At 34.5% G+C, this 27,531-nt stretch overlaps 3 protein-coding genes across 3 annotated transcripts; 2 read left to right on the top strand and 1 right to left on the bottom strand.

Annotated features, from left to right (window-relative positions):
* The first annotated feature begins 755 nt into the window (after positions 1–755).
* Positions 756–27,261, top strand: LOC140051015 (sterol carrier protein 2-like). The gene is made up of 14 exons (XM_072096073.1): positions 756–892; positions 3,625–3,819; positions 3,965–4,093; positions 4,500–4,626; positions 8,508–8,571; positions 8,845–8,931; positions 9,197–9,347; positions 9,469–9,616; positions 12,354–12,461; positions 15,301–15,451; positions 23,240–23,327; positions 23,518–23,650; positions 25,832–25,908; positions 26,710–27,261. Exons 1-14 carry the CDS (start codon positions 845–847, stop codon positions 26,800–26,802), a joined length of 1,599 nt encoding a protein of 532 aa, XP_071952174.1. The 5' UTR covers positions 756–844; the 3' UTR covers positions 26,803–27,261.
* On the top strand, positions 16,206–20,492 carry LOC140051014 (uncharacterized). The gene is made up of 6 exons (XM_072096072.1): positions 16,206–16,268; positions 17,014–18,859; positions 18,991–19,143; positions 19,269–19,457; positions 19,796–19,928; positions 20,174–20,492. The coding sequence occupies exons 2-6, from the start codon at positions 17,027–17,029 to the stop codon at positions 20,473–20,475; spliced, it is 2,610 nt and encodes an 869-aa protein (XP_071952173.1). The 5' UTR covers positions 16,206–16,268; positions 17,014–17,026; the 3' UTR covers positions 20,476–20,492.
* On the bottom strand, positions 20,496–22,459 carry LOC140051016 (uncharacterized). The gene is made up of 2 exons (XM_072096074.1): positions 21,902–22,459; positions 20,496–21,576 (listed from the first exon to the last, which is right to left on the bottom strand). Exons 1-2 carry the CDS (start codon positions 22,209–22,211, stop codon positions 20,555–20,557), a joined length of 1,332 nt encoding a protein of 443 aa, XP_071952175.1. The 5' UTR covers positions 22,212–22,459; the 3' UTR covers positions 20,496–20,554.
* Positions 27,262–27,531: the final 270 nt, after the last annotated feature.

Below are 27,531 nucleotides of genomic sequence, written 5' to 3'. Positions count from 1 at the left end.
AAAATCAAAAAGAGCCGAACGTAATGGTAAATGGGCCGAATAAAAAAGAGCCGAATGCTGAAAGAGCCGAACGTAAAGGTAAATGGGCCGAATAGAAATGCGCCGAATGGTAAAAGAGCCGAATAGAATTAAATTTTGCTGCCGGAGGCAGCGATGGCGTTCCATATGCAACATCGCCTCATATCCAATGCACGTACATGTCACGTGAACGGGACATGTACTAATTATTAAGTGGCGGCCGCCAGATAATTAAGTGGCGGCCGCCAGATAATTAAGTGGCGGCCGCCAGATAATTAAGTGGCGGCCGCCAGATAATTAAGTGGCGGCCGCCAGATAATTAAGTGGCGGCCGCCAGATAATTAAGTGGCGGCCGCCAGATAATTAAGTGGCGGCCGCCAGATAATTAAGTGGCGGCCGCCACAGATAATTAAGTGGCGGCCGCCAGATAACAGCTGGTTATGGAATTGCCACAGATAATTAAGTGGCGGCCGCCAGATAACAGCTTTTAAAATATAGTTATCTTGTGGCCCGAACGGGCTTCCGTAGTATTCTCTCTATTTGTTTAAATTTTAATAAATAATTTCAAAAAATGTTTTTTTTAAAGTGTTTTCATATTTTTTACAATAATGATTGGTTGTAATAAATAATAATAAGAAGTAACAATCTAATAAAATAATAGGCTCTGTTTTTTAGTGTATTTTAGTTAGCGCCCTCTTTCTATCTCGTTTACATTTACCACCGTAATAATATGATATTCAGGGGTCTTGTTTTGGTAAATAACATAATTCGTTTTAGGCCTAACTTTCGGAAACTTTCCACCACTGTAAGAACATTAGAACCAAATATGAGTACATCACGCAAAGTTTACGTTGTAGGAGTAGGAATGACAAAGGTATAATGTAACTAAATTCCAGATTTGTGTTGGTAGTTCTTTTTACTGTTTTTGATTGATTGTGTAATAGGCTAGGCCTAGCCTAGCCTAGCCTATTTGGTGTCTGATCATTTCGGCCGCCGGTTATGGAATTGCCAAATTCATGAAACGCCAAAAAGGACAAAATATGTATTTTTAATTTCGGCCGCCAGAATTGTAATTATTCTTGAATATGTATGACACGCCATGTGTGTTAAAATGTTAATATTTTACTAAATACTGTATTATTAAGCCGAATCGGCGGTCTTCAATTCCATAAACAGCAACGATATTATAGCGTGCACATTGCCATCACTACAGTGAATATTAATGATATTTTTTTAATAAGAAGGAGGTGATGCTGAAGTTTTAGTTTTTTTATGTGCCAGTCAAAAACACTTGACTTGATTCATATTAAAAGAAACACATTTTACAAAGCACACGCATCTTCGGGACTTGTAAAATAAATAAAAAAATAAACATTAAATTAATATTCATTTTGACCAAAATATTCAGACGGTAAAATACTGTAACTAATAATATAACTTTAAATCTATGCCTACTGCAAAAACAAAATGTATTTAGCCCATTATTGCACAACTGATCTCTAGTTTAAATGACCATAGTTCTCTGTGGCGTTCCATAGACTTGATAAAGTTATTTTTTTTCACTGTAATACTGTACAGTTAATGAGTTATTTCTGGCTATTTCAATTTGGCGCGCCATACCTGGCGGCCGAAATGATCATGCCATATTTTGTCCTTTTTGGAGTTTCATGAATTTGGGCGTTCCATAACCGGCGGCCGAAATGATTGGCGGCCGAAATGCACTGTGACCGCCTATTTTAGGTAGGGCCTAGGGCGTATTGAAACAATTTTGAGTAATTTTAAGGGGTGGGTACGAAACTGCATTAGCGCTGGGCCTATTAGCTAGGCTAGGACGAATGATTTGATTGTCTCTGGAGGTTACCTAAAGGCTAAGCTAAGCTAACTGGATCCCCCTACTCTAACCAGTGCAGTAACCTCTCGTCATTGTGAGAGGTACGTAATGCCATGGTAAGGTTAGGCATTATCGTAAATAGCGTATACAGTGCATGATGGGACGGAAATATGGACACGCGCGCGCGCACACACATTATTTAATTGTGTTTACAGAAATTCTATTTATTCCCCCAATTCCATGATCCCACCATGCATTATGCAATGACGTTCCTCACGACAACAAGCTATTTTGCGATAAGCCTTTTGCTATCGGATTTTATGCACAAGTAATAAATCGATGCTGCGAAAATGTGCAAATAAAGCATGGCCGTGAGCTTCTCCTCTCTTCTCTCATTTTAACACCTGTTCTTACAAGTCTTGGAGGCCATCCCTCATTTACACTTTACTAACCAAAAATAGTGGAAGATAAACTTTGGTTGCCCACTACAGTGATGTGACACCAGTGTCAACAAGCGCCCTGTGTTCGTGAAATAAGTGCCATATGGAAGCATCAATACATCAAGGCGTTTAATACAGAAATAAGCATGAGATTTAACTATTGTCTAATACCCCTTTCACACCAAAAGCAAAACTCCGGAGACACCCCACCCCGGAGACACTCCGGAGTTGACGCCCCGCTGTTTGGTGTGAAAGGTAAAATCAAGCAACTCCGGAGTTTAAAACTGCGGGGTTGAACAGCTGAACATTCTCCGGAGAGCGAACTGCGGGGACACCCCGGTGTTTTGGTGTGAAAGGTACCAACATCAAACTCCGGAGTTTTCGGGTCAAAAGGTCATCCTCGCACGATCACTCATTGCTTTAGTTTATTATAAAATACTTTAAATATTTGTACAAAATATATAGCGGGTCTAGAAAATAATAAGTAGATCAATAAAAACATTATATTACTTCTGAGACTTTTGAAAGTAATTATTAAATTAAAAATATTATTAATTAAAATGATTCTAATGATCGTCACTATGTAAACAAACAAAATAGAGGGTGACATTTACAATTTTATTTTATAAACCCCGGTGTTGCTAGGTTGGTGTGAAAGGGGTATCTCCGGAGTTTCTCGACGTTTTGAATGGTCATAAACTCCGGGGTGTCTCCGGAGACACTCCGGAGTTTTGGTGTGAAAGGGGTATAACTCGCATGCCTCGCACTTTTGGAAATGATAAAATGATGTCTCACAAATATTTGGCGTGCCTCGCTGCCTCGCACTTTGTCAACACTCAATTTACTCTAGGAGCAGTATATACAATATCTCAGTTCTTTTATTTTTTCAACTTCACCAATACCAGAGAGTGAATTGTAATTTTTTATTTCAAATGGTTAGTCACAATCACATGTTAGTAAAACTTGATAAAGTGTGCTATCACTGATAAAAAACCAAATGCAGGCTACTGTTCAAAATTTAATGATAAACTTTGGTATTTAATTATAGAAAGCAATAATGGTAATGAACAATCTGACATAAACCATGTTTTACACCTTTTAGCATTAATTGTGTGTTAAACATATTTAAAATTCCCAGACATGATTTTAACCTACATAGTGATATATGTATTGCGAGCCTCTTCACCATTCCACAGACCTCAAACATTTAAGTATACTGGGAAATGTTTAGTGTTCTAATGGTTTGTATTTATTTGCATAGGACCTTAATTGTGCACATGTTTGTATTAACTATTATATACCTTGTCATCATTAGTCTTGCTTGCTTATGTTTAGTTTGAAAAGCCAGGCAGACGAGAAGACTTTGATTATCCTCAAATGGCTTTGGAAGCAGGCACAAAAGCTCTTCAAGATGCAGGAGTTAGTTATGATAAAATAGAGCAAGCTTGTGTTGGATATTGCTATGGTGATTCTACCTGTGGTCAAAGAGCTGTCTACCAGCTAGGCCTTACTGGTATTCCTATCTACAATGTGAGTTTCCAAACATATGTTTTCATGTTTCTACAGTAGGCAAGCAATTATATTTAAATTTCAACCCAGTAGTATTTGAGAAGCAAAATTTAGCCCAATATTTTGTTGATATTCTTAATTGACTATGATTTCTTGTTTTCTAAAGGTCAATAACAACTGTTCTACTGGTTCTACGGCATTATTCATGGCAAAGCAGTTTATAGAAGGTGGCATAAGTGAATGTGTCTTAGCACTTGGATTTGAGAAAATGGAAAGAGGTTCCTTGGGCGTGAAGGTAATCAAGTAATGACCCACCTTATGAAGATTTAGCCAGCATATTCATAACAAATGTCAAAATGTTTCTAAAATGCTTGGATACTCTGGGTTTTTTTTTTTGGTTTTTTTTTACACTAATATATGGTGTATCCATAGCAGGTTGGACATACTTGACATATTTGACAAAGACCAGCATGCTTCAACATTCTCCTAACCTACAGTATACAAACTGTATAAATTGGGCCATAAACAATTAATAAAATATAAGTATATACATTGTGTCATTGCCATGATAGAACCTGTAATGTTGATGATAAAATATTTAATACAAAAGAAAAAAAGTTTAATATAACTATAAACATTTTCAGTTCTTTTTTCATCATTTTATTTCTTTCACATCAACTACTTTTTTAACAATTTTTTAGTACACTGACCGCACAAACCCCCTGGATAATCACTTGGTTACCATGTTGAATGTTGAAGAACTTTCTGGTGGTCCTATGGCAGCACAAATGTTTGGAAATGCTGGACGTGAACATATGAAAAAATATGGTAGGTTATAAGTTTATAATATCAGTTTTATGTTAATGTATTCTCTATCTATTCTATTGATTGATGAAAAGCCAAAATGTGCTTGGAAACATTGATGCTGCCCTCTTGTGTTAAACATTTTTTTCCGCTCTTTGATGATTTCCTACTCAAAAGTTGAATGACCATTTTTGTACTTATTAGTGTCATTTTTGTTTTACATGTATCGTAACCTACTCACCAAGATCTGTTTTATTTTATTACATAAAAAATAAATAAATGTTATTCATTTTTGTTTCCTTTATTTAATATTGAAAATGTCATTGACCTGCTCTGCTATCTTGAGTGCCTGTGCAAGTCCTCACTGTCGCTCTGTCCATGTTTATGTATTTAAGTACCTATTTCCCTAGACACTTCCAGCACAGATCTGATGTGTTTGAACTGGGAAATGAAGAGGCACAGTCAGCATAGAAGGGTTTGGAATGGGGAGGGGGTGATGAGGAACATCCTGACTTTGCACTTGTTTTTCCTTGAATTAAGTGCCCTGCATGCATTGATTGATTTCCACCATAATGTGTATTTGGACATCAATTTTACTTTGTCCTTATCAACCATGTCAAGTTATGTTCTACTCAAACCATTATAATTTATTAATGCTAAACATTTTTTCTTAAATTTAAATCAAATAAATTCAGTTGGTTTATTCAAATATCGAGGAACAAATATACAAGATTTGAATAAAGGTAAAATGCTATGCTATAATGCCCTTTGCAATTATTTATAATTAGTCTAGGCCTATTCATGGAGGAAAAAATTATTTGTTTATTTTTTCCTCCATGGTCTATTTAAAGGTGGGTATCATTCAAGGACGTGTGTTACTAGTTGAAGGAGCTACACACTGGAGAATCTGTTGTTTTTATAGTGTAGTTATAATAATGAAATCAAAGCTGGATTGTCAATATAGGTTCTACATATCTACCATTTATGATATTGTTTATTTTATTACAAAAACTCTCTGTCTGTGTATTAATAACTCTTATGACCCTCCTAATCTTTCCTCCATATCCTAATATAGCCCACAAACATTGACTATATTACTTTAGAAATATAATTAATTAATATTGGGTCTTCCTTCCAACCATCCACCTACTTCTGTTTTCTTGATTTAAATTTAGAAAGAAAACATTAAATATAAAAAAGTGACATTAATATCCAGTTCATTAATCATGGACAATATTAATGAGTATTTTCCTTTGGGGCAGATATTGAACTTGGTAATTTACTCAATATTTAGTTGGCCTCTGACTAAGCCAGTCTCAACTTTAAATAAGTATGCACCCTATATTGGCTCTACGTTTACTGTCAATGTCCTAGGTAGTCTCTTGGGCCTTCACATCTGGTTGAACCCTAGGCCTACTCTTGCCTAGTGAGCGCTGGGACAGCTCTATGACTACTTCCCCTGTCAAATGCTGTTTCATTACTAAAGACGTGCTCCAAACTAAGGCTAGCTATAATCAATCCATGATTTTTAATATCAACAGTACAGCTAGCTGTCATCTGTGGTTTATATTCTATATTTTCATTCCAAATTTTAATATTTTGTTTAGTATGGTTTTCATTATAGAATATAATTAGTTTAATTCTAATATTTCCAATGGCTTGTCATTAGTGTGTGACCTAACAAGCTGGAAAATGTAGTATTTAATGATAGATTTTACTAATAATCTGGAGCATTATTCACAAAGCTTTAAAAATGTACCTTTTTAATTTTTAGTAGTTTAAACTTTACATTAAATAAACTAACATTATTAATAAAATATGGGGGAGTCAACTAGTAGTCAAGTACTTTACCTTGCGAGTGAAGCGAATAAGGCTAAGCTGGGTCCACGTAGGGCCCCGAGTCAGGGTTCAGAGACGCAAACAATCACCAACAACAATCATGTTTTTGACGATTAAAATTATGGCCACGATCATCAGAACATTCAACCTTTACTAGTCGCAGCAAGATACACCGTCACAGAATAACAATCGCTTATTATGTAATTGCTATAAATTAATCCAAAGGTCTTCAATATAGATAATTAATTAAAATGTAATATTAACACAGATGTTATGACAGAGACATCTTCATGCAATTTAGTGTTGTCCTAGTGAACTATATATACTAACAAACAACACTACTGTATTTCAGGATAAGGTTGTGAAGAATCCTAATACTGACCCATATAACTATATATATATATACCAAATTAATATTATAATGAATGGTTAAGGTTCCTTTATGTCCCAAGTGACCCAGTCACCATTTCCCCCAAAATACTATCTCTAGGGTAGATTGTATGGATGATTAACATCTCATTATTTCCGTCTGACCTACTTACCCTCAAATTAGCATCTCTAGGGTAAAGATGATTTGGTAAGGTCCTGTTATGTCTCCAATTACCCCATTATTCTTCCTATCTAATTAATGGGGTAAATATGAACAGTTGAAGATTCACATCCCGTTGACCTACTTAACCCTTCTACCAAATCATTGTTGGTCCCTTAATGTCTAAAATGACATGGAATCAGTAGAATTTCTAGGCCCATGGTCATAAGTCCCTTAATTTCTAAAATGACATGAAATCAGTAGCTGATTCAGGATTTCTAGGCCCATGGTCATAGGTCCCTTAATGTCTAAAATGACATGAAATCAGTAGCTGATTCAGGATTTCTAGGCCCATGGTCATAGGTCCCTCAGTTAATGTCTAAAATGACATGAAATCAGTAGCTGATTCAGGATTTCTAGGCCCATGGTCATAGGTCCCTCAGTTAATGTCTAAAATGACATGAAATCAGTAGCTGATTCAGGATTTCTAGGCCCATGGTCTTAGGTCTCTTAATGTCTAAAATGACATGAAATCAGTAGTTGATTCAGGATTTCTAGGCCCATTGTCTTAGGTCCCTTAATGTCTAAAATGACATGAAATCAGTAGCTGATTCAGGATTTCTAGGCCCATGGCCTTAGGTCCCTTAATGTCTAAAATGACAAGAAATCAGTAGCTGATTCAGGATTTCTAGGCCCATGGTCTTAGGTCTCTTAATGTCTAAAATGACATGAAATCAGTAGCTGATTCAGGATTTCTAGGCCCATTGTCTTAGGTCCCTTAATGTCTAAAATGACATGAAATCAGTAGCTGATTCAGGATTTCTAGGCCCATGGCCTTAGGTCCCTTAATGTCTAAAATGACATGAAATCAGTAGCTGATTCAGGATTTCTAGGCCCATGGTCATAGGTCCCTTAATGTCTAAAATGACATGGAATCAGTAGCTGATTCAGGATTTCTAGGCCCATGGTCTTAGGTCCCTTGCGCCTCCAAATTTATTGTGTATTATCCAAATTCAAAGACATACATTATTTATGATTATATTTTTTGTTATTTTATGTCATCAATGGATGTCTATATATGGGTTATATGGCAGCACACCTAAAATACATACATAAACAAGTTTACGAAGGGCCACATGGGTCAGCAAAGGGACATACTGTATGACAACACAATGATGCTTTATAGTGTCCTATGTCCATATACCTACCCCTAAAGTTTAGAAAACTTGATGCATTATTATTATAGCAATTCATTATTTTGAGTCATTTAAAAAGATGTTGTTCCCTCTGAAACTAAACAGGATGTGGTGATCTTTCAGTGACTTGTTTTTGTCTTTTTTATACCATCATCAGCATAATATGTGTTGACAGTATTACAGTTGGCCGAGGATATCTTATTACTGTATATTGTAATCTTACATTATTGGCACTAACACTAACAGTATTATTGGCAGTAACACTAACAGTAATAGTATAGTCTTTTTCTTACATTATTGGCAGTAACACTAACAGTAATAAAATAGTCTTTTTCTTTCAGGTACAAATCCAGATCATTTTGCTAAAATAGCCTATAAGAACCATAAACATTCAACTAATAATCCGTAAGTTTGTACTTGTTAGCATGTGTTTGTTAGAATAGCAAATAAAGCTCTCTCTACACTATCAAACTTGATTTGACAAAAAATGTAATGTGCCCATATGTGGACATGACGATGTCATATTACTACCATATTTGAGCATATCACTACCATATTTGGGCACATCACACTTTTTTGATAGTGTAGTTTAAGAACCATAAACATTGAACTAATAATAAAAAGTTGTTATATTTTTTTAATAGTTTAAACAATTAGTATATTTTTATTCTATTTCAGATATGCTCAGTTTACAAAAGAATATTCTATGCAAGAGATTCAGAGTTCTCCAGTTGTACATGAACCACTAACAAAGCTACAATGTTGGTAAGAATGATTTTTAATTCTTTTAAAAATTGTTTATTTTTTATTATTTAAAATATCTGTATGTAATTTAAATGTTGATGTATGCAATCTTTGCCTCTCAATCTGTGTCCTTCTTTAGGATATTAATGTAGGTATGTGATGCTTCACAAGAGCACATGTCTTTGTAGGTATCTGATGCTTCATAAGAGCACATGTCTTTGTAAGTTGGGGAATCTTGTGTAGTGTACATTATGTAACATTAATGCTTCTTGCTTACTCGTTTTAGTCCAACTTCAGATGGGAGTGCAGCTGTGATAGTTTGCAGTGAAGAATTTGTGAAAAGAAATGGATTGCAAAAGAAGGCAGTTGAAATAGTTGGTATGGAGATGGCAACTGATCTTCCCAGCACATTTGAAGAAAATAGCTGTATGAAAGTAGTAAGTTTTGAATGATAAATAACTCTAGAAAAAATGGTATCATACAGAGATTCTTTTTTTTTAACAGTCAAAGTTGTTTATTCTTTCTGATAAATAATGATAATGTTTGTTTTTAATAAAGGTTGGGTATGACATGACAAAAAAGGCAGCAGAGAAACTTTTTCAGAAGACCCCATATTCTGCAACAGATGTGCAAGTAGTGGAATTACATGATTGCTTTGCTGCAAATGAACTAATCACATATGAAGCACTTGGACTGTGTGCTCCTGGTAGGTTACAAGTGATGACAATTATCCACAATTCATTATATCTCACTAATCACACATGAAGCACTTGGACTATGTGCTCCTGGTAGGTTACAAGTGATAACAATTATCCACAATGCATTATATCTCACTAATCACATATGAAGCACTTGGACTATGTGCTCCTGGTAGGTTACAAGTGATGACAATTATCCACAATGCATTATATCTCACTAATCACATATGAAGCACTTGGACTATGTGCTCCTGGTAGGTTACAAGTGATGACAATTATCCACAATGCATTATATCTCACTAATCACATATGAAGCACTTGGACTGTGTGCTCCTGGTAGGTTACAAGTGATGACAATTATCCACAATGCATTATATCTCACTAATCACATATGAAGCACTTGGACTATGTGCTCCTGGTAGGTTACAAGTGATGACAATTATCCACAATTCATTATATCTCACTTATCACATATGAAGCACTTGGACTATGTGCTCCTGGTAGGTTACAAGTGATGACAATTATCCACAATGCATTATACCTCACTTATCACATATGAAGCACTTGGACTGTGTGCTCCTGGTAGGTTACAAGTGATGACAATTATCCACAATGCATTATATCTCACTTATCACATATGAAGCACTTGGACTGTGTGCTCCTGATAGGTTACAAGTGATGACAATTATCCACAATGCATTATACCTCACTTATCACATATGAAGCACTTGGACTGTGTGCTCCTGGTAGGTTACAAGTGATGACAATTATCCACAATGCATTATACCTCACTTATCACATATGAAGCACTTGGACTGTGTGCTCCTGATAGGTTACAAGTGATGACAATTATCCACAATGCATTATACCTCACTTATCACATATGAAGCACTTGGACTATGTGCTCCTGGTAGGTTACAAGTGATGACAATTATCCACAATGCATTATATCTCACTAATCACATATGAAGCACTTGGACTATGTGCTATTGCTTTGTATCATCTCTTTTATTTAAGTATCTTTCTAGAAATGTAACTACTGTCTGTTCCAAGCTGCCTGTCTGTGCTATCATATCATCATGTTGAATATGTATCCCAAATTAAGCTGCGATCTTGACCTAATGTCATGATTATGCCCTGCAAACTAGACTGAGTGACCACAAACAGCTGGTACGCTGCTGCCCATGGGACCCTTCCCCTTAGGTTACCCCACATTTTGTTTCTAAAAAGTTGTTGTAAATTTAATAACTTTTTAACATTTAAGAACATCAAGACAACACTTTATTTGTAAAATGATTACATTAAAAAGAATTTAAAATTGCCTATAAACTGTCGGTATTAAATAAACATTTTGATTTCTACTGACTGTATTAACTTTACTGAGTATTCAATTTAAAAGTTGCTTAATCCTGCGATATGCCCAACACGGTTTTTTTTTAGGGAGATTTTGAGCATTAATTTATTTTTATGTGTTTTCATTGTTTAATTAATGGAAACTGATTTATTGATTATTTAATAATTTTCACTTACATTTAACTTCTATACTAATTTTTGATCAAACAAAAAAATATATTTTTATTACATTTTATTTTCAAACTGGTATCTTTTGAAGACAATATAAAGATAATTGTTACATCATATTTTTTTAATTGACATCAAAGAACTTTTATTTATAAACTGTGTTTTTTATATCAACATATTTATATATATTATGATGATGGTATGCCATGAGTCAATTGCTTACTGTATCACTGTACTACATCAGCATATTTAGTTCAACCCCCAGATGACTCTTTTCCTTCCTTACTTATCATTGTACATTTCTCATCTTCAATCTAAGTTCATGCAATTTGTATATTTCTGTGCATGTGGTGTTTATATAATATAGGTTTTTTTATACTTAGGTATGCTTAAATACTGTTTATAATTTGGATCTTAATTAAAGAGGCTTAAACAATTTTTTAATTTGTGGTACTTGGTTGGATAAGAATCACACTAAATTGAGATCACCTTATTTCAATATTTACATTCATTCAACTATTTAAAAATCTACTGGAATACTATCAACAACATATTTTATGAGAGTACAATATCTAATAAAGTAAATTTGTTTAGCAAATAAGAAACATTAATTATCATAACTGGCAGTATAAATAAGTATTTGTTTATGACTCACATCCAACTAAATTATATCGGCAGTGATTAATTTAAGTCTCATTAATTAATTAATAGCAGTTACATTCTTATTAACAATTTGGCCCAGTTGAGAGGCATCAAACTGAACTACTGACCTTTTAACAATTTAACATCAATAAAATGGACACAGGTGTATATCCTAGAGTACATACTGTACTTTAGGCTCTGTCTATACAACTAGTTTGACAAAAAAAAGCCCATATATGGGAGTGATATGACACCACCATGTCCATATATGGGCGCATCACATTTTTTGTCACATAAACTTTGTAGACAGATCTTAAGATTTAGACATAACTGTTTTGTCCATCCATTGTTTGGATACACATTTTTAATGAGATTATTTTAGCAAGTTTGCTGGCATTCTGACTCCTATCATAAATTGTACTACCTCCAACAATCTAATTTCTATATATCACAAGGATAATACATTTTACATTGTTTAAATCATACTAGTTTGCAAGCAAGTTACTCCTGATATGAATTTTACTTTTCTAACTATTTATTATCTGTCTAATTCCTATATTTTATATACTTGATTTATTTCAGGTGAAGCAGGTAATATGATTGACAGAGGAGACAACACGTATGGTGGAAAATATGTTGTGAATCCAAGTGGGGGACTTATTTCCAAAGGACACCCGCTTGGTGCGACAGGTATGTTAATATTATCATTGGTCAGTTTGTGAGGACTTATTTCCAAAGGACACCCGCTTGGTGCGACAGGTATGTTAATATTTATCATTGGTCAGTTTGTGAGGACTTATTTCCAAAGGACACCCGCTTGGTACGACAGGTATGTTAATATTTATCATTGGTCAGTTTGTGAGGACTTATTTCCAAAGGACACCCGCTTGATGCGACAGGTATGTTAGAATTCATTATTGGTCAGTTTGTACTCTATTTACTATGGATGGACACAATGCTTCCCTACCACTTCTTTTCCTCTTTATAGTCGACCCATAAGTTAAAAAACCAGTGTTATATATATAACCCCTTTTGTCCCTATACTTTACTGTACAGTTGGTGAATCAGAGCTGTCAAACCAACATTTTAACAAATCTGTCTTCTGCTTCAAATCAACTTAAAATGAAAAATACATGAAAAAACTAACTATAGTTGTGATTTAATTTAAATATCTGGGATATATGTAGGCCAATGTTAATTTTCTGTCAACTGTTTTAGGATAATTTTTGTGATATAAATTTAGTTATGATTATATATTAACCAATGAAAATGAAGGATTTAAAGGTCATGGAACCGATAACCTTCATCTAAGCATTTGTGTGGATGTTATATTTGTTATTAAATTATATTCATGAACAATAGTAACTAAAATGTAATGCATTTATTTAGTGTTTACATAAATATTTACATTTGTTTAATTCAAATGTTACAGGTTTAAAAATACAGTTAATAACATCAAAAGATATACTTTTAAGGATCCTGACACATTCAAATAGGTCTTTATCATAAATAGTGCTCAGTAAATAAATACAAATAGGTCCAAATCATAAATACAGGTTCATTTCTAATGGAATTATTATGAAGTGTCTATTAACAAATTAAGAATAAACTAATAAGTCTATTTAACAGCTTGAATTGACTGAAGCAAAAAGAAAGTGAAGTGAATGCCGGAATAAGTGTACACTCGAGGGAAAGTGGGTCGAAGATGTCAAGCTAAAAAAACTAACTATCATGTCCTTGACCCTTTTGCACATTATAGTTGACGTTTCAATTAAGAAACTAGACTTAAGATTCTTAATTAACTTGTGGCTTAGGCCATCCAAGCCTTGTGTGTTTACTACCATCCGGAAGTGAATCAGACTTGGTTGATTCGGCCAACCCATTAGGTTAGGTCAATTTGAATTGATGACTTGGTACAGGAACGTAAACTCTACTAATTACAGTTTGTTCACAAATTAATCAACTTCTTAAAGATTGTGGATACAAAGGAGTTAAATATTGTATTAACACACAATATCGAAAGTTTCAAAACAACAAAATTAGTTTTTTTTTTTTATCCCAAAGTAACACTGTTTAACTGAACCTCCAATCATAGAGATATTATAATATCTCTATGCTCCAATGAACCACTGAAATGCCTTTGATTTTCAGCTTAAGTCACACTCAATAAGTCAATTACACAGGAGATGACTACCACAATGTCCTTTGGTTTTGTGAGTTTGAACTTAAGTCAGACCGTAGTCAGTGAGACACTAGATGAACAGATAACATTGTCCTTTAGTTAAATTTGAACTTTATGGTATCATACTCAATGATTCAACTAAACCCAAGATGAGCACCACATTGTCACTTGTTTGTCACTTTATTATGTGCTGAAAATGTAATGTTCTATACAAAAGAAACCATGGTTACTTTGTTGGTGGAAATCATAGTGATTTTTCTGAACTAAATAAGCATACTTAATTTGTTAGCAATGATATTCTTCATCATGATCCAATCCAACTTCAGTTACTATGTGCTATTTGTAGCTGCAATGACTGGTTTAATTTATATTGTTTTATTTTGATATTTTATATATTTTAAGAGGGTGGTGCATCCAGCCGAAGCTGATCATTAGGGACTCTCACAAAAATACAATATGACAAGACATAAACATGTAACAATTTAAATTAAATTAAAAAATAAGTAGAATTTATAAAGATAAAAGGTTGTGTTAAGTTTTCAACTAGAAGCAATAGAATAAATAAAGTTAGTATGGGGTACGGTTTGGTATAGTTTGATATGATGCCAACTATTTGAAGTAAACTTAATGTAATGTGACATGTATTACATCAACACTTTAATACCGGATATAACATAAGCAGCTGTACTTAAGTTGGCTTGTATTTGTGGACAATGGTGGATGAATTGTACAGATAGTTAGAGTTGTTTTGTCCTTTTCAAATATTTCCATAGATTTAAGCAATCACTCATTATTAGCAAGATTTATGAATGTCTCTTTTACTTATAAATTCACATCTATATATGTGTTTATTATTTTACAACATAAACTTATTTACGTTTCTATCTGTATTTTTACCAAGTATAAGGTCTAACAGGACAAGAAAAATTGTTTTCTTTTGGTTTGACCTTATTTACGGTTTTATTTTCGACAATCATTTTTATTTATCTTGACCGTATTGAAATAAATTGTGCTGTCGCACAACAAAACTAAAAAACTACTTTATGATCTAAGCTAATTAGAGTCACTACTAGCATATATTAACAACAAAGTGAATTTAAAAATAATCATTCCTACACTGCCCTTTCTGTTAAACTGAATAATACACACAATATCGGGTGGTTTAGAGTTTATGCTGCCAACTAATTTATAGAATTTTAACCCCTGATGTAAATGTAAATTTTTCCTACAGTACATGTGTGTATACTAACATTGCTTGACCAAGATGATAGTGTAGTACCCACTAATGACTTATATTAATAATAGTACTCATGTAAAATTTAGTTCTGCACATTTGTTTTTTTGTAGGTCTTGCTCAGTGTTCTGAGTTATGTTGGCAACTTAGGAACGAAGCTGGTAAACGACAAGTACCAAATGCTAAGCTAGCATTGCAGCATAATATCGGACTTGGGGGCGCTGTAGTCGTTGGACTATATAAACTTGGCTTCCCAAATACCAGGTAATTATTTAAAGCAATTAAATTGATTTGATGACAAAGTTCACTGTTTGGATGCCAAGAATGATTTGAACTCTGTTTTCATAGCTGACGATGCATTTATTTAATATTGCATTAATATTTCAGTGATTTCATTTTTTTATTATACTGTAATATGTGTATTATTGCCATACCAAATTGAGCAATTACAAAAGTTAGTATCTTGTCTTATGCATATTTCACCATCTTCTTTTTGGCTTTAAATTAAAAGCTTCTCATATTTTGTAAACCATATAATTTTCCTACAATCATGGTCTGCTACTAGTGCCCTCTATATAGTATGTTATCCATCATCATCCTTGACATATGTACTGTATTTGCTAAACCCTATCAATTATGTACAAAGGTTTGCTTAAGTCCTGTGACCTTTAGTATCAGTCTTATCCTACCACCAGTACCTTTGCTGAACCATGGAGGTATAAAAAAGAAGGAGATTCAACTAGCTAATAGAGATTAAAATGCTGTGTGCTATATGAACTATGACTGACTTCCTCGGACGCTGATTGGCTCGCTTAAATGAGTTCAAAAAAGCCGCCTTCCGCTCTGCCACGCGGGACGTCGCCTTTCATCGTTGTCAGTGCAGCCGGTCGTTCATACGCTTGTTACAAGGCCCCTTAGCATTTAAGTCGCCCCGAACATGTATTTTAAACACTTTTTTGGTTGTATTTGCTTCTAGAGAGGGCTTGTGGGGTCAGAGTTTAACTTATCCGAAACCATATTGAATTTAGAAAGCCATTACATTTTATTAGAAGAAAATCGAGTAATATTTACCAAAATAACCGTAAGTTTAAGATTTTATGGTTTTTATATTATATATCGATAACACGATAACGTCGGAAAATGATTTTTTTTAGTAAATATTATTTAATAATTTAGGTGTCAAACCGTGAAAATCCCGACCGTGTACACGCGTGTATATTTTCTCTACATGCATTGCAACATAGGGCTTTTTTCTCGGCGAGTCGCTTGTTGGTTCATCAAGTGTGACGTAATCAACGGGTTAGGAAGATAATGCTGGGGCTAGGCCTAGAGTATCCTTCTTGTTTGATATTATGATTCGTGAACCTATTCAACATTGTTATTAATATAATTTATAGTTATAGGCTAATTTATATTATAATTTTAATACAATGGTGAACACATTTTAGTAAGACAGAGTAGGCTAAGTAAAGTAAAGTAAGGCTACTAGTACTACTAAACTAGCTAGCTAGGCCTCTACACTACTAAGTCTAGGCCTAGACTACAGTACAACTAGTTGGTTAATATGGTTTGTTTTTGTTAAATTTTAGTAGTTTTTAACCTACCATAGGCCAAAATTAAATCTGGTAAACTGCAAGTTACATAAGAATTTTAAGATATTTAAATATCATAAATGTCTTGCAAACATTGAATTGGTAACCAAAATATACAGAATAATTAATGGTAATACCAGGTAATTTAACTTTATTTTACAATATTAGCAATAAGTACATTTTTTTTAAATGCCAATGATTTTTTTTATAATTTCTAAATTAATTTAATTTCAGGAAATTGTAGAAAATGGAACGGCACAAATGTTGCCTCCAGGATCTCTGTAGATTATGTGGTAAAAAAAACTGCTCTAAAATAAATCTATTGAAATCCAAGTTGTGCTATGCAAGAGATATCAACCTTTCATTAGGAGTTGATGTGTTGCAAGATGTAGATGGCATCCATCCCAACTTCATCTGCAACTGCTGTAAGATGAAATTACATCGTTGGCGGACTTTCCGCAATAAGAAAAAAGACAAAGAAATATCAATTCATCTTTTGCCATTTGCTGAACATTCCGATGATAATTGTTCTGTATGTGCATTTTCTGTTCCATTGATCAATCTCAACAAAATTCTAGCAATTGGGAAGAATCTTGGCTTTGTAGCACAACTTGGAACCGACAAAGTCACATTCATTAAGATAATTAATGATCTTCCTATTGTTTGTGTGCATATTTATGCCACATGCTCATGGAAAGTAAATGTTTTGTTGAAGGATTCTACAAATAGATGTGCAAAATTTCCTGAAATTCTGACAGAAGATAATGCAGAATGTTTATTGACATGGATATGGAAATCTGCAATTTGCTGTGGAAACACTGAGTTCATCCAACTTTGTCGCAAGCAATCACCATCAAACCTAGCAGTGTTTAATAGTATTTCTGGATCAACAGTGGCAATGGAAGAGGACACAAATGGTGAAAGAACAATAAGGCACGTGAACTGCTGTATATTTGTTGAGGGAAATCGCTGTGAAGTATGCACAATGTATAGAACAACGTTAATGTCTAAAAGGTCAAGAATTAATGATCAAAAAGCAGTAGACATTAGTTCTCATGCACGAAATGATCAGTTAAACAATGATCAGTTAAGGAAAAAGTTGATGTTGGTGTCAAATGACAGGAAAAACTTACAGAAAATGGTTAAAGACCTTAAAGAAAAAGTAAGGAAGTCATTTGAAGATGATTCTAGTCCATTGCAAGAAACAATGTCTGAAGCTCTAAAGACAATAATGACAACACATACAGAAACTGTGTCAGAACAATTTAAGGAAGGTTCTCCACAAAGACTACTATGGGATGAACAAGTGGCTGCCAATAAATCATCTGCAACAGGTCGTCGTTGGCACCCAGCAATAATTCGTTTTTGCTTAGCGTTGCACATGAAGTCTACTGCAGCTTACCGTATTATTAGGAACTCTGGTTACTTGACATTGCCACATGAAAATACCCTAAGGAACTACACACATTTTACTGATGCAAAGTCTGGTTTTAATCCTGATGTTATCCTGCGGATAAAGCATGATATACATTTTGATGCGTTACCTAATTTTAGGAAAATTGTTTCATTAAGTTTTGATGAAATGAAGATAAACGCAGGTCTTGTGTATTCTAGCAAATCGGGTAATCTTGTTGGATTCTCCAGTATGGGATCAATGAACGAAGCCATGGACAATTTTGCAAGAGAGTTGGACTTGGACAAAAATAAACAACCAAAGGAAGCATCACACATGTTGTCTCTGATGGTTCGGGGCATGTTTATGCCTTTACATGAAACATTCGCACATTTCCCCACTCATGGCTGCAAGAGTTACAATTTATATTGGATCATATGGAAAGCTGTGACTTGGCTAGAGTATGCAGGATTCAGAGTTTGTGCTTTCGTATGTGATGGTGCAAGTCCAAATCGAAAATTTTACAGACAGCATGGAACATCTGTTTCTTCAGAAGTTGTCTTTTCAACCATTAGTCCATATACGAAAAGGAATATCTATTTCATTTGCGACACTCCACACTTGTTAAAGACTACAAGAAATAATCTCGAAAACTCTGGATTTAACTCAAAATCAAGAAACTTGCATGTGAGTTATACATTTTAATATTTTTTTTTCATACCAGTTTTTACTAGTGAAAACACAATTCCGCCCCCCCCCCCCCCAACTTTATGCTACAGTGGCAAGCTCTTCATTTTTTTTCCTCTTTTTTTTTGCAGTTTAATCATCAAGATCTAAAGTGGAATCAGTTGCTCACCTTGGTAGAAGAAGATATTGGATGTGGTAGTGGCCTAAGAAAACTCCACAAAATACGCCACGAACATTTATACCTTACGCCAAGCTTAAGGATGAAAGTTAAACTAGCTGTCCAGGTAATTTTAGTTTGTTTGTTTAGTTTTTAGTAATCTGAGACCCAATGTAAATTTAAATTGACTTCTTTCTTGTTGTCTAGGCAAATACATTTTTTAAAGTTTTTATCATTCTCCATTTATCTTAGATCCTTAGCAGCAGTGTTGCCCATGCGTTGGAAATTCAAGGCAGACATGACACAAAAAGTCTAATCCACTTCATAAAGTACATGAACAAGTTTTTTGATTGTCTTAATGTTAGTCGTGTTGAGAGACGAAGAAACAACATAAATGAGAACCTGTTAGAATACAGAAGTGTGGATGATTCAAGATTAAAGGTACAGATTTGTTTTTCAAATTATTAAAGAATTTCATATAAATTATCCTAATACACCTATAGTCAACCAAACATGAAGATCGGTTTACCCATGGAGTTATATTTTTATACCGCCATGATTTAACTGAAAAGTTCAGCCAAGATTTATACTTACCCCAGTGAATTTGGGGTATACACCTAAGTGTATCCTTGCCATTTGATTGGTTGATAAGGTATCATGCGACATGCATTTTTTCAATCCATCCTTGCATTCAGGTAGTATATTGAATATTTTATTCATGGAATGGGCTAGCCCATCTTTCAATGGTTACTCATGAAATCATTTTTACTGGCTTTTAGTGGCTTGTAGACGATTTCCTCGGCTTTCTTAATACATGGGAGAATCAATGTTTGGAAACACCAAATACAACAGCAGCAGAAAAGAAAAGGATGTGCCTAAGTCGTGAAACACTTGACGGACTAAGAATAACAGGTTATTTTTTTTCTTTTCATTTATGTTTAGCTATAGATTGTTTGATAGATCATAGGTTGCAAAAGCACAATCTAATAAGTTCTTTATCTTTCAGTGTATTAAAAAGTAAATATAAACCAGGGCTTGCGACCCCTGTCTTCTAGCCTGGCACGTCATCAAATCCTGTTATTCCTAATGATTGTATTGTTAAAAACTATATTAAAGCAAATGTTATTACAATTAATGTTTATTGTGTTCCTCTACAGTTAACTCTTTTGTGAAACTTACAAAGGAATTGCTTGCTACTGATGGTGTGGACTATGTGTTGAGTGAAAAACTAAACCAAGATCCTCTTGAGGAATACTTTAGCAAACAGAGAGGATGTGGAGGAAGAAATGAAAACCCAACAGTTCATCAATTCCAACATAATGCATTGACACTACAAGTTGCAGGAGCCAGAAGTGTAACTGGTTCAATCCACTCCAACACCAGGAAGTCTGGATTTAGCATAGACAGTACCCCATTCCCAAAAAGAACGAAAACCATAAATAATAAAGTAGAAATATAATAATAATTTCATGAACACCTTTTATGTATTTAATGAACTGTATAGAAAATATTTATATTGTGAATAAATTGGAAATTCTTTAAGTTAAGTCATTATTTTTAAGTTTCTTTCTTAAGGGTTTTTCACCCTTCTTTCCGACTGATGCATCTTTCTTTTTTCTTTCCATCATATATACGGTGGTAAAAGCCTTACATCTGATGTCTATATAACATCCAATAACTTTGTTAAATAAAGTAGACACTACTACCTCATTAACATTATCCCCAATCAACCGTTCCCATGCTAATTTAATGACAGGCGAGTCAAGGGCTGAAGTAAGTTTGTCCTTTAAATTTAAACCACAAAGTTCTGTAATTTTTGTGGAGGACAAAATGGGTTTTACCTCGCATTCTAGCCGCCTAAAAAATAAAAATGAATCATTATTTATTTTAAATAGGCCTCCTCTGTTAATTTTTGTAATCCAGTCTTTACTATAATCTAAAAATGACATTTTATCATTGTTGTCTTCAATTTCTAATTTCCTTAATACATCAATAGATAAATTAGCTAGATTGTTATTTGGAAATCTTCTGTAAAAGCGTAGTAATTTATGCGGAATATAGCCAGCCATGTATCTTAATGTTTGTTGCTCTTCCTTGGTTACCTCTACCTGTGGCGGTTCATTTGCAGCAGCATTCTCATATGGCCCAATTTGCCTTAACAACAACTCTTCTACAATTGCCTCGCTTGCCATTTGGAATAAAAAATTTGCAGCAATATCACAGTCAACTAAACCTAAAAATTGATTTGAGTTTTCATTTATGCGAAAAGTATGAAAGTTTCTACACACTGCGTCTAACCCTTCTGATGCAGTTCTTTTAGTGTTCGCTACAGTTGCTGTCTCCCATAAAGTATTGACAAGTTTGTTTGCAACATCCTGAATGTCTTTTGACCGCAACTCGACCACTGCATTGTTTATTGCTGTTGCCATCTTTGGATTTAACTGCAGCATAGGGTCTTCAAGAACTTTGTTAAATGAGTGATTAACAATTTCCAAAGAATCAGCTAATGCATTTTCAAGTAGATATTGGCTCTTCCATTTTATCGGCTTCTTTTTTGCAGCTGTGAATTATTTTAAAATAAATCATAAATTAAAATGTTTTTCCCCTAAAAAGTTAAATTCAATCCGACTATCCCTAATATTTTAATTTCCTGTGCAAAATACAATCAATGTAGTGGGCGACGTAGGGCTGAAATATCTATTCCCTGTATTTCGGTAATTTTAAATTTAATTATTTGGAAAATGTGTCAACAGCAAAATCCATGAATAATTATAAAATGTACAGTAGTACTAGCCAAGGCCTAGGTAGTAAATAGCCTTATTTTCTATTAGAGTAATTAATTAGTTAGGCCTAGGCCTATACCATCTACGCTCATTAATACTTACCTTTTTCCGGTTTATTGTTAGTAGTTGATTCGCTGGGCCTACTAGCGTTCGTATAATTGCTTGGCCCACTAGGCTCAGAACCAATAATACACTTGTCGCACTTCCACGTTTCTTCGGCGGCTAGGCCTGAACTCACGCAATTCGTATGGAACCATCTGACTTCGCAATCTTTACCGTTGCAGGCTATTGTCTCTTCCGTCGATGGACAGTTACATATACAGATATTTTTCACTTCTTCGGTGCCTACTTCGGTATTTATTTCTTCAAATTCTGCTAATAATTCTTTTGTTAACAACTCATCAAACTCCATCACATCAATTTTTGTAGAATAACCTCCATTGAATAAAAGAATACAGTGTTGCTTTTTTGCACTGCCGCGCGCTTGCACACGACGCTCATGTGCTCGAGGTCAAGTGGTTTGCTTCCGGTTTTACAATTAATTATACGACCTTTTCGTGACATATTGACCTTGTACGCCACGCAGTGCTTATGTGCGATACCGTTTATAATTACTCCCTTATCTGTTAAACATTCGGCGGCTGCAATGAATACATCAAAGGAGACAAGCTAGTTGAATCTCCTTCTTTTTTATAAACTAGCTACATTTGAACTAGCTACCACCAATAATCACTAGTATATGATTTGCTGGTATGGATGCTCTTAAAAAGTGGTATGTACAAAGTATTTGATGGCCCACTTCCTTTCATTTTTATACCCTCTTTATCTAAACAGGAAGAAATATTTTCTTTTCATACTAATAAGGAGCTTAAAACCTGCACTCTTGAACTATTATTGTCCATTCTCTAGGCACCTATCGCTTGCAGAAAGCAGTGAAGCATAGGCAACTAAAGTGCTTTGTGTCCCTGTACAAATTAATCTATAGATCCTAAAACCTGAGGCTAGTAGATGCTGGCATCAAATAACTTTTATATTCAGTTGTCAGATAATTTGCCTAGTTTGTCTACACATACAGATTTGTCTATGCATGTACATTTGTACAATCTATTAAAGGATATACACTATTGATATATAAACATACAATCTATTAAAGGATATACACTATTGATATATAAACATACAATCTATTAAAGGATATACACATTGATATATAAACATACAACAAAGCAGTATAAAGGATATACACTATTGATATATAAACATACAACAAAGCAGTTCAAATTACTATTTATAAAAGGTATAGAGTAGTTTTGCTACAAAATAAATGTTTTCTCAAAAATAATTTACTTGGTTCCTACCCACCAAATTCAGTATTAACTACCTGGGTAGATTGAGTCAATAGAAGTAGAAAAAATTCAAGTTGTTCATTTGTTATTTTAGTACTGGTGTACGCATGTACCACACTGCGTCCTCAACAGGATTCAAATGTGACGCTGTCTTTGATGAAATTGAAAGAAATCTTGAAAAGGTGAATATATATTGGGGTTTTGTATTTATCAAATGTACAGTACCTCAGTGAAAAATATTATCCTTAATCTTTCATTTTATAATGCATTGAAATTAGACAGTAATTTTGCCATTCATTTTTTATCAACAACCCATTAACTGAATCTTAATGTACAATATTTTAAATACATAAATACAACTTACTTATTTAGGATGGTGCAAAATATGTGAGCAAGGTTAAGTCAGTGTTTGCATTTGATATACTTGATGGGCCTGGAGGAAAGAAAGGAAAATGGATTGTAGATGTTAAGAATGGAAATGGAAGTGTGGAATATGGATCAAAAAGTAAGTATATTATTTAATAGAGTGGATCATCATTTGCACACTATGTTAGTCAGTTGCACACTGTAATAGTCAGTTGCACACTGTGATAGTCAGTTGCACACTACGATAGTCAGTTGCACACTACGATAGTCAGTTGCACACTATGATAGTCAGTTGCACACTATGATAGTCAGTTGCACACTATGATAGTCAGTTGCACACTATGATAGTCAGTTGCACGCTACGATACTCAGTTGCATACTACGATAGTCAGTTGCACACTACGATAGTCAGTTGCACACTACGATAGTCAGTTGCACACTACGATTGTCAGTTGCCTACTATGATTGTCAGTTGCACACTATGATAGTCAGTTGCACACTATGATAGTCAGTTGCACACTATGATAGTCAGTTGCACACTATGATAGTCAGTTGCACACTATGATAGTCAGTTGCACACTATGATATTCAGTTGCACACTATAATTGTCAGTTGCACACTATGATTGTCAGTTGCACACTATGATAGTCAGTTGCACACTATGATAGTCAGTTGCACACTATGATAGTCAGTTGCACACTATGATAGTCAGTTGCACACTATGATAGTCAGTTGCACGCTATGATAGTCAGTTGCACGCTATGATAGTCAGTTGCACGCTATGATAGTCAGTTGCACGCTATGATAGTCAGTTGCACGCTATGATAGTCAGTTGCACGCTATGATAGTCAGTTGCACGCTATGATACTCAGTTGCACGCTATGATAGTCAGTTGCACGCTATGATAGTCAGTTGCACGCTATGATACTCAGTTGCACGCTACGATAGTCAGTTGCACGCTACGATTGTCAGTTGCACACTACGATTGTCAGTTGCACACTACGATTGTCAGTTGCACACTACGATTGTCAGTTGCACACTACGATTGTCAGTTGCACACTACGATAGTCAGTTGCACACTACGATAGTCAGTTGCACACTACGATAGTCAGTTGCACACTACGATAGTCAGTTGCACACTACGATAGTCAGTTGCACACTACGATAGTCAGTTGCACACTATGATTGTCAGTTGCACACTATGATTGTCAGTTGCACACTATGATTGTCAGTTGCACACTATGATTGTCAGTTGCACACTATGATTGTCAGTTGCACACTATGATTGTCAGTTGCACACTATGATTGTCAGGTGCACACTATGATTGTCAGGTGCACACTATGATTGTCAGGTGCACGCTATGATTGTCAGGTGCACGCTATGATAGTCAGGTGCACGCTATGATAGTCAGTTGCACGCTATGATAGTCAGTTGCACGCTATGATAGTCAGTTGCACGCTATGATTGTCAGTTGCACGCTATGATTGTCAGTTGCACACTATGATTGTCAGTTGCACACTATGATTGTCAGTTGCACACTATGATTGTCAGTTGCACACTATGATTGTCAGTTGCACACTATGATTGTCAGTTGCACACTATGATTGTCAGTTGCACACTATGATTGTCAGTTGCACACTATGATTGTCAGTTGCACACTATGATTGTCAGTTGCACACTATGATTGTCAGTTGCACACTATGATTGTCAGTTGCACACTATGATTGTCAGTTGCACGCTATGATTGTCAGTTGCACGCTATGATTGTCAGTTGCACGCTATGATTGTCAGTTGCACGCTATGATTGTCAGTTGCACGCTATGATTGTCAGTTGCACGCTATGATTGTCAGGTGCACGCTATGATTGTCAGGTGCACGCTATGATTGTCAGTTGCACACTATGATTGTCAGTTGCCTACTATGATTGTCAGTTGCCTACTATGATTGTCAGTTGCACACTATGATTGTCAGTTGCACACTATGATTGTCAGTTGCACACTATGATTGTCAGTTGCACACTATGATTGTCAGTTGCACACTATGATTGTCAGTTGCACACTATGATTGTCAGTTGCACACTATGATTGTCAGTTGCACACTATGATTGTCAGTTGCACACTATGATAGTCAGTTGCACACTACGATAGTTAACTTTCTAGAGTCTAAACAAACTTTCCCCTCAATGTAAATTATTATTAATCATTTTAAATTACATTACATTTTGTTTATATTTGATTATGGTAAGTTTCTCATGGCCACTGACTAATCTTACAGTTGCTTGGAAATATATTTTAATTGATCATACTTTGATTATTTCAGAGAAAGCTGATTGTACTATTACAGTAAAAGACGGCGACCTGATTGACCTTGCACTTGGTAAACTTCAGCCACAATCTGTAAGTTTATTACCTTTATTATGGCAACAAATTAAGTATGCTACTGCATGTGTTACATGTTGGTACATTATTTTGATACGTAATAGATTGAACACACTACTTTTGTAGTACATTGAAATACAGTGTTACTACTCACTGTGTAATAGATTGAACACACTACTTTTGTAGTACATTGAAATACAGTGTTACTACTCACTGTGTGATAGATTGAACACACTACTTTTGTAGTACATTGAAATACAGTGTTACTACTCACTGTGTGATAGATTGAACACACTACTTTTGTAGTACATTGAAATACAGTGTTACTACTCACTGTGTAATAGATTGAACACACTACTTTTGTAGTACATTGAAATACAGTGTTACTACTCACTGTGTGATAGATTGAACACACTACTTTTGTAGTACATTGAAATACAGTGTTACTACTCACTGTGTAATAGATTGAACACACTACTTTTGTAGTACATTGAAATACAGTGTTACTACTCACTGTGTAATAGATTGAACACACTACTTTTGTAGTACATTGAAATACAGTGTTACTACTCACTGTGTAATAGATTGAACACACTACTTTTGTAGTACATTGAAATACAGTGTTACTACTCACTGTGTGATAGATTGTATCCTACACGTATTTGATCGTGAAGCTTATGTGGTCTAATGGTTATGACGCTCACCTTGTCAGTGTGAAGTCGCATGTTCAAATCCTGTCTGACAACATTGTGTGGTTGTGTTTGCCTGTGCTTTTTTTTTAAACTAATCATTTTGTCTAATATGCTTTATTTATTACAGGCATTCTTTTCTGGAAAACTAAAAATTGCAGGGAACATGGCGACAGCAATGAAACTACAACAAATTCTACCAAAACCCAAGGCTAAATTATAAGGACAACGAGCTGAATTAAATGATGATTTATATATCGTTTCCATAATTCAATTTAATAATTCCATGAGGGAAATACCATTTATTTTTGATAAACAGCTCATGATAAGAAGTTGTCAAATTGTGAAATACATATAGATCAAGAATTCTTTATAATGTGATTGGAAAAATAACAAATAAGACAGATATTAAAGAAACAACAGTCAAATACAGTGTTTGACAAATATAATAACTTGTATCCTACTACACTACATTGTATTATGGTATAAACATAAAGTTGAATAGATGATGGAATCAAGAAAGGTTACTAAAAGACTTTAAAGAAACAGCAAATCTATTTACCATCTTTAAATAATGTTTAATAAATAAATCTATGGATATTTAAATTAAATTGCATGAGGTGCGTTGGCCAAACAGATGTAAATCAAATTAAAATTATTATAAATAAAAAAAGGAATCGTTCTTGAACCGACCAAGCCTGTTCATGATTACTATGTTGTTAAGATATTTAATATCCCATATATAAATCCAAAAGCAAATCACTGAGAAAATTATGATGCAGTGACTGGATCTCAATGGAGATACCAAATAAGATGAGCAGAAAAAGCTAAATCAAAATGATAAAATAAAACAGCAGAGTAAAATAGCAGAGCTCTCGGGCAACACTAGCCTTCATCAGTGCAAGACATCACATACTAACTGCTGTTTTTAATCTTTGTTTAGAGTTGAGTT

This window comes from Antedon mediterranea, chromosome 6, assembly GCF_964355755.1.
Source record: "Antedon mediterranea chromosome 6, ecAntMedi1.1, whole genome shotgun sequence".
NCBI classification, from domain to species: domain Eukaryota; kingdom Metazoa; phylum Echinodermata; class Crinoidea; order Comatulida; family Antedonidae; genus Antedon; species Antedon mediterranea.
The sequence above is the reverse complement of the archived record's forward strand: the minus strand, read 5'-3'. Positions and strand labels throughout refer to the sequence as shown.

Bases quoted from the DNA above. Each gene is read 5' to 3' on its own strand.
- LOC140051016 (XM_072096074.1), bottom strand. From the start codon at position 22,211: ATGGAGTTTGATGAGTTGTTAACAAAAGAATTATTAGCAGAATTTGAA. The intron at 21,577-21,901 runs GTAAGTATTAAT...AATAATTCACAG, and splicing joins TAACAATAAACCGGAAAAAG to CTGCAAAAAAGAAGCCGATA.
- LOC140051014 (XM_072096072.1), top strand. From the start codon at position 17,027: ATGGAACGGCACAAATGTTGCCTCCAGGATCTCTGTAGATTATGTGGT. The intron at 19,144-19,268 runs GTAATTTTAGTT...CATTTATCTTAG, and splicing joins AAGTTAAACTAGCTGTCCAG to ATCCTTAGCAGCAGTGTTGC. The intron at 19,458-19,795 runs GTACAGATTTGT...ACTGGCTTTTAG, and splicing joins TGGATGATTCAAGATTAAAG to TGGCTTGTAGACGATTTCCT.
- LOC140051015 (XM_072096073.1), top strand. From the start codon at position 845: ATGAGTACATCACGCAAAGTTTACGTTGTAGGAGTAGGAATGACAAAG. The intron at 9,617-12,353 runs GTAGGTTACAAG...GATTTATTTCAG, and splicing joins ACTTGGACTGTGTGCTCCTG to GTGAAGCAGGTAATATGATT. The intron at 25,909-26,709 runs GTAAGTTTATTA...TATTTATTACAG, and splicing joins GTAAACTTCAGCCACAATCT to GCATTCTTTTCTGGAAAACT.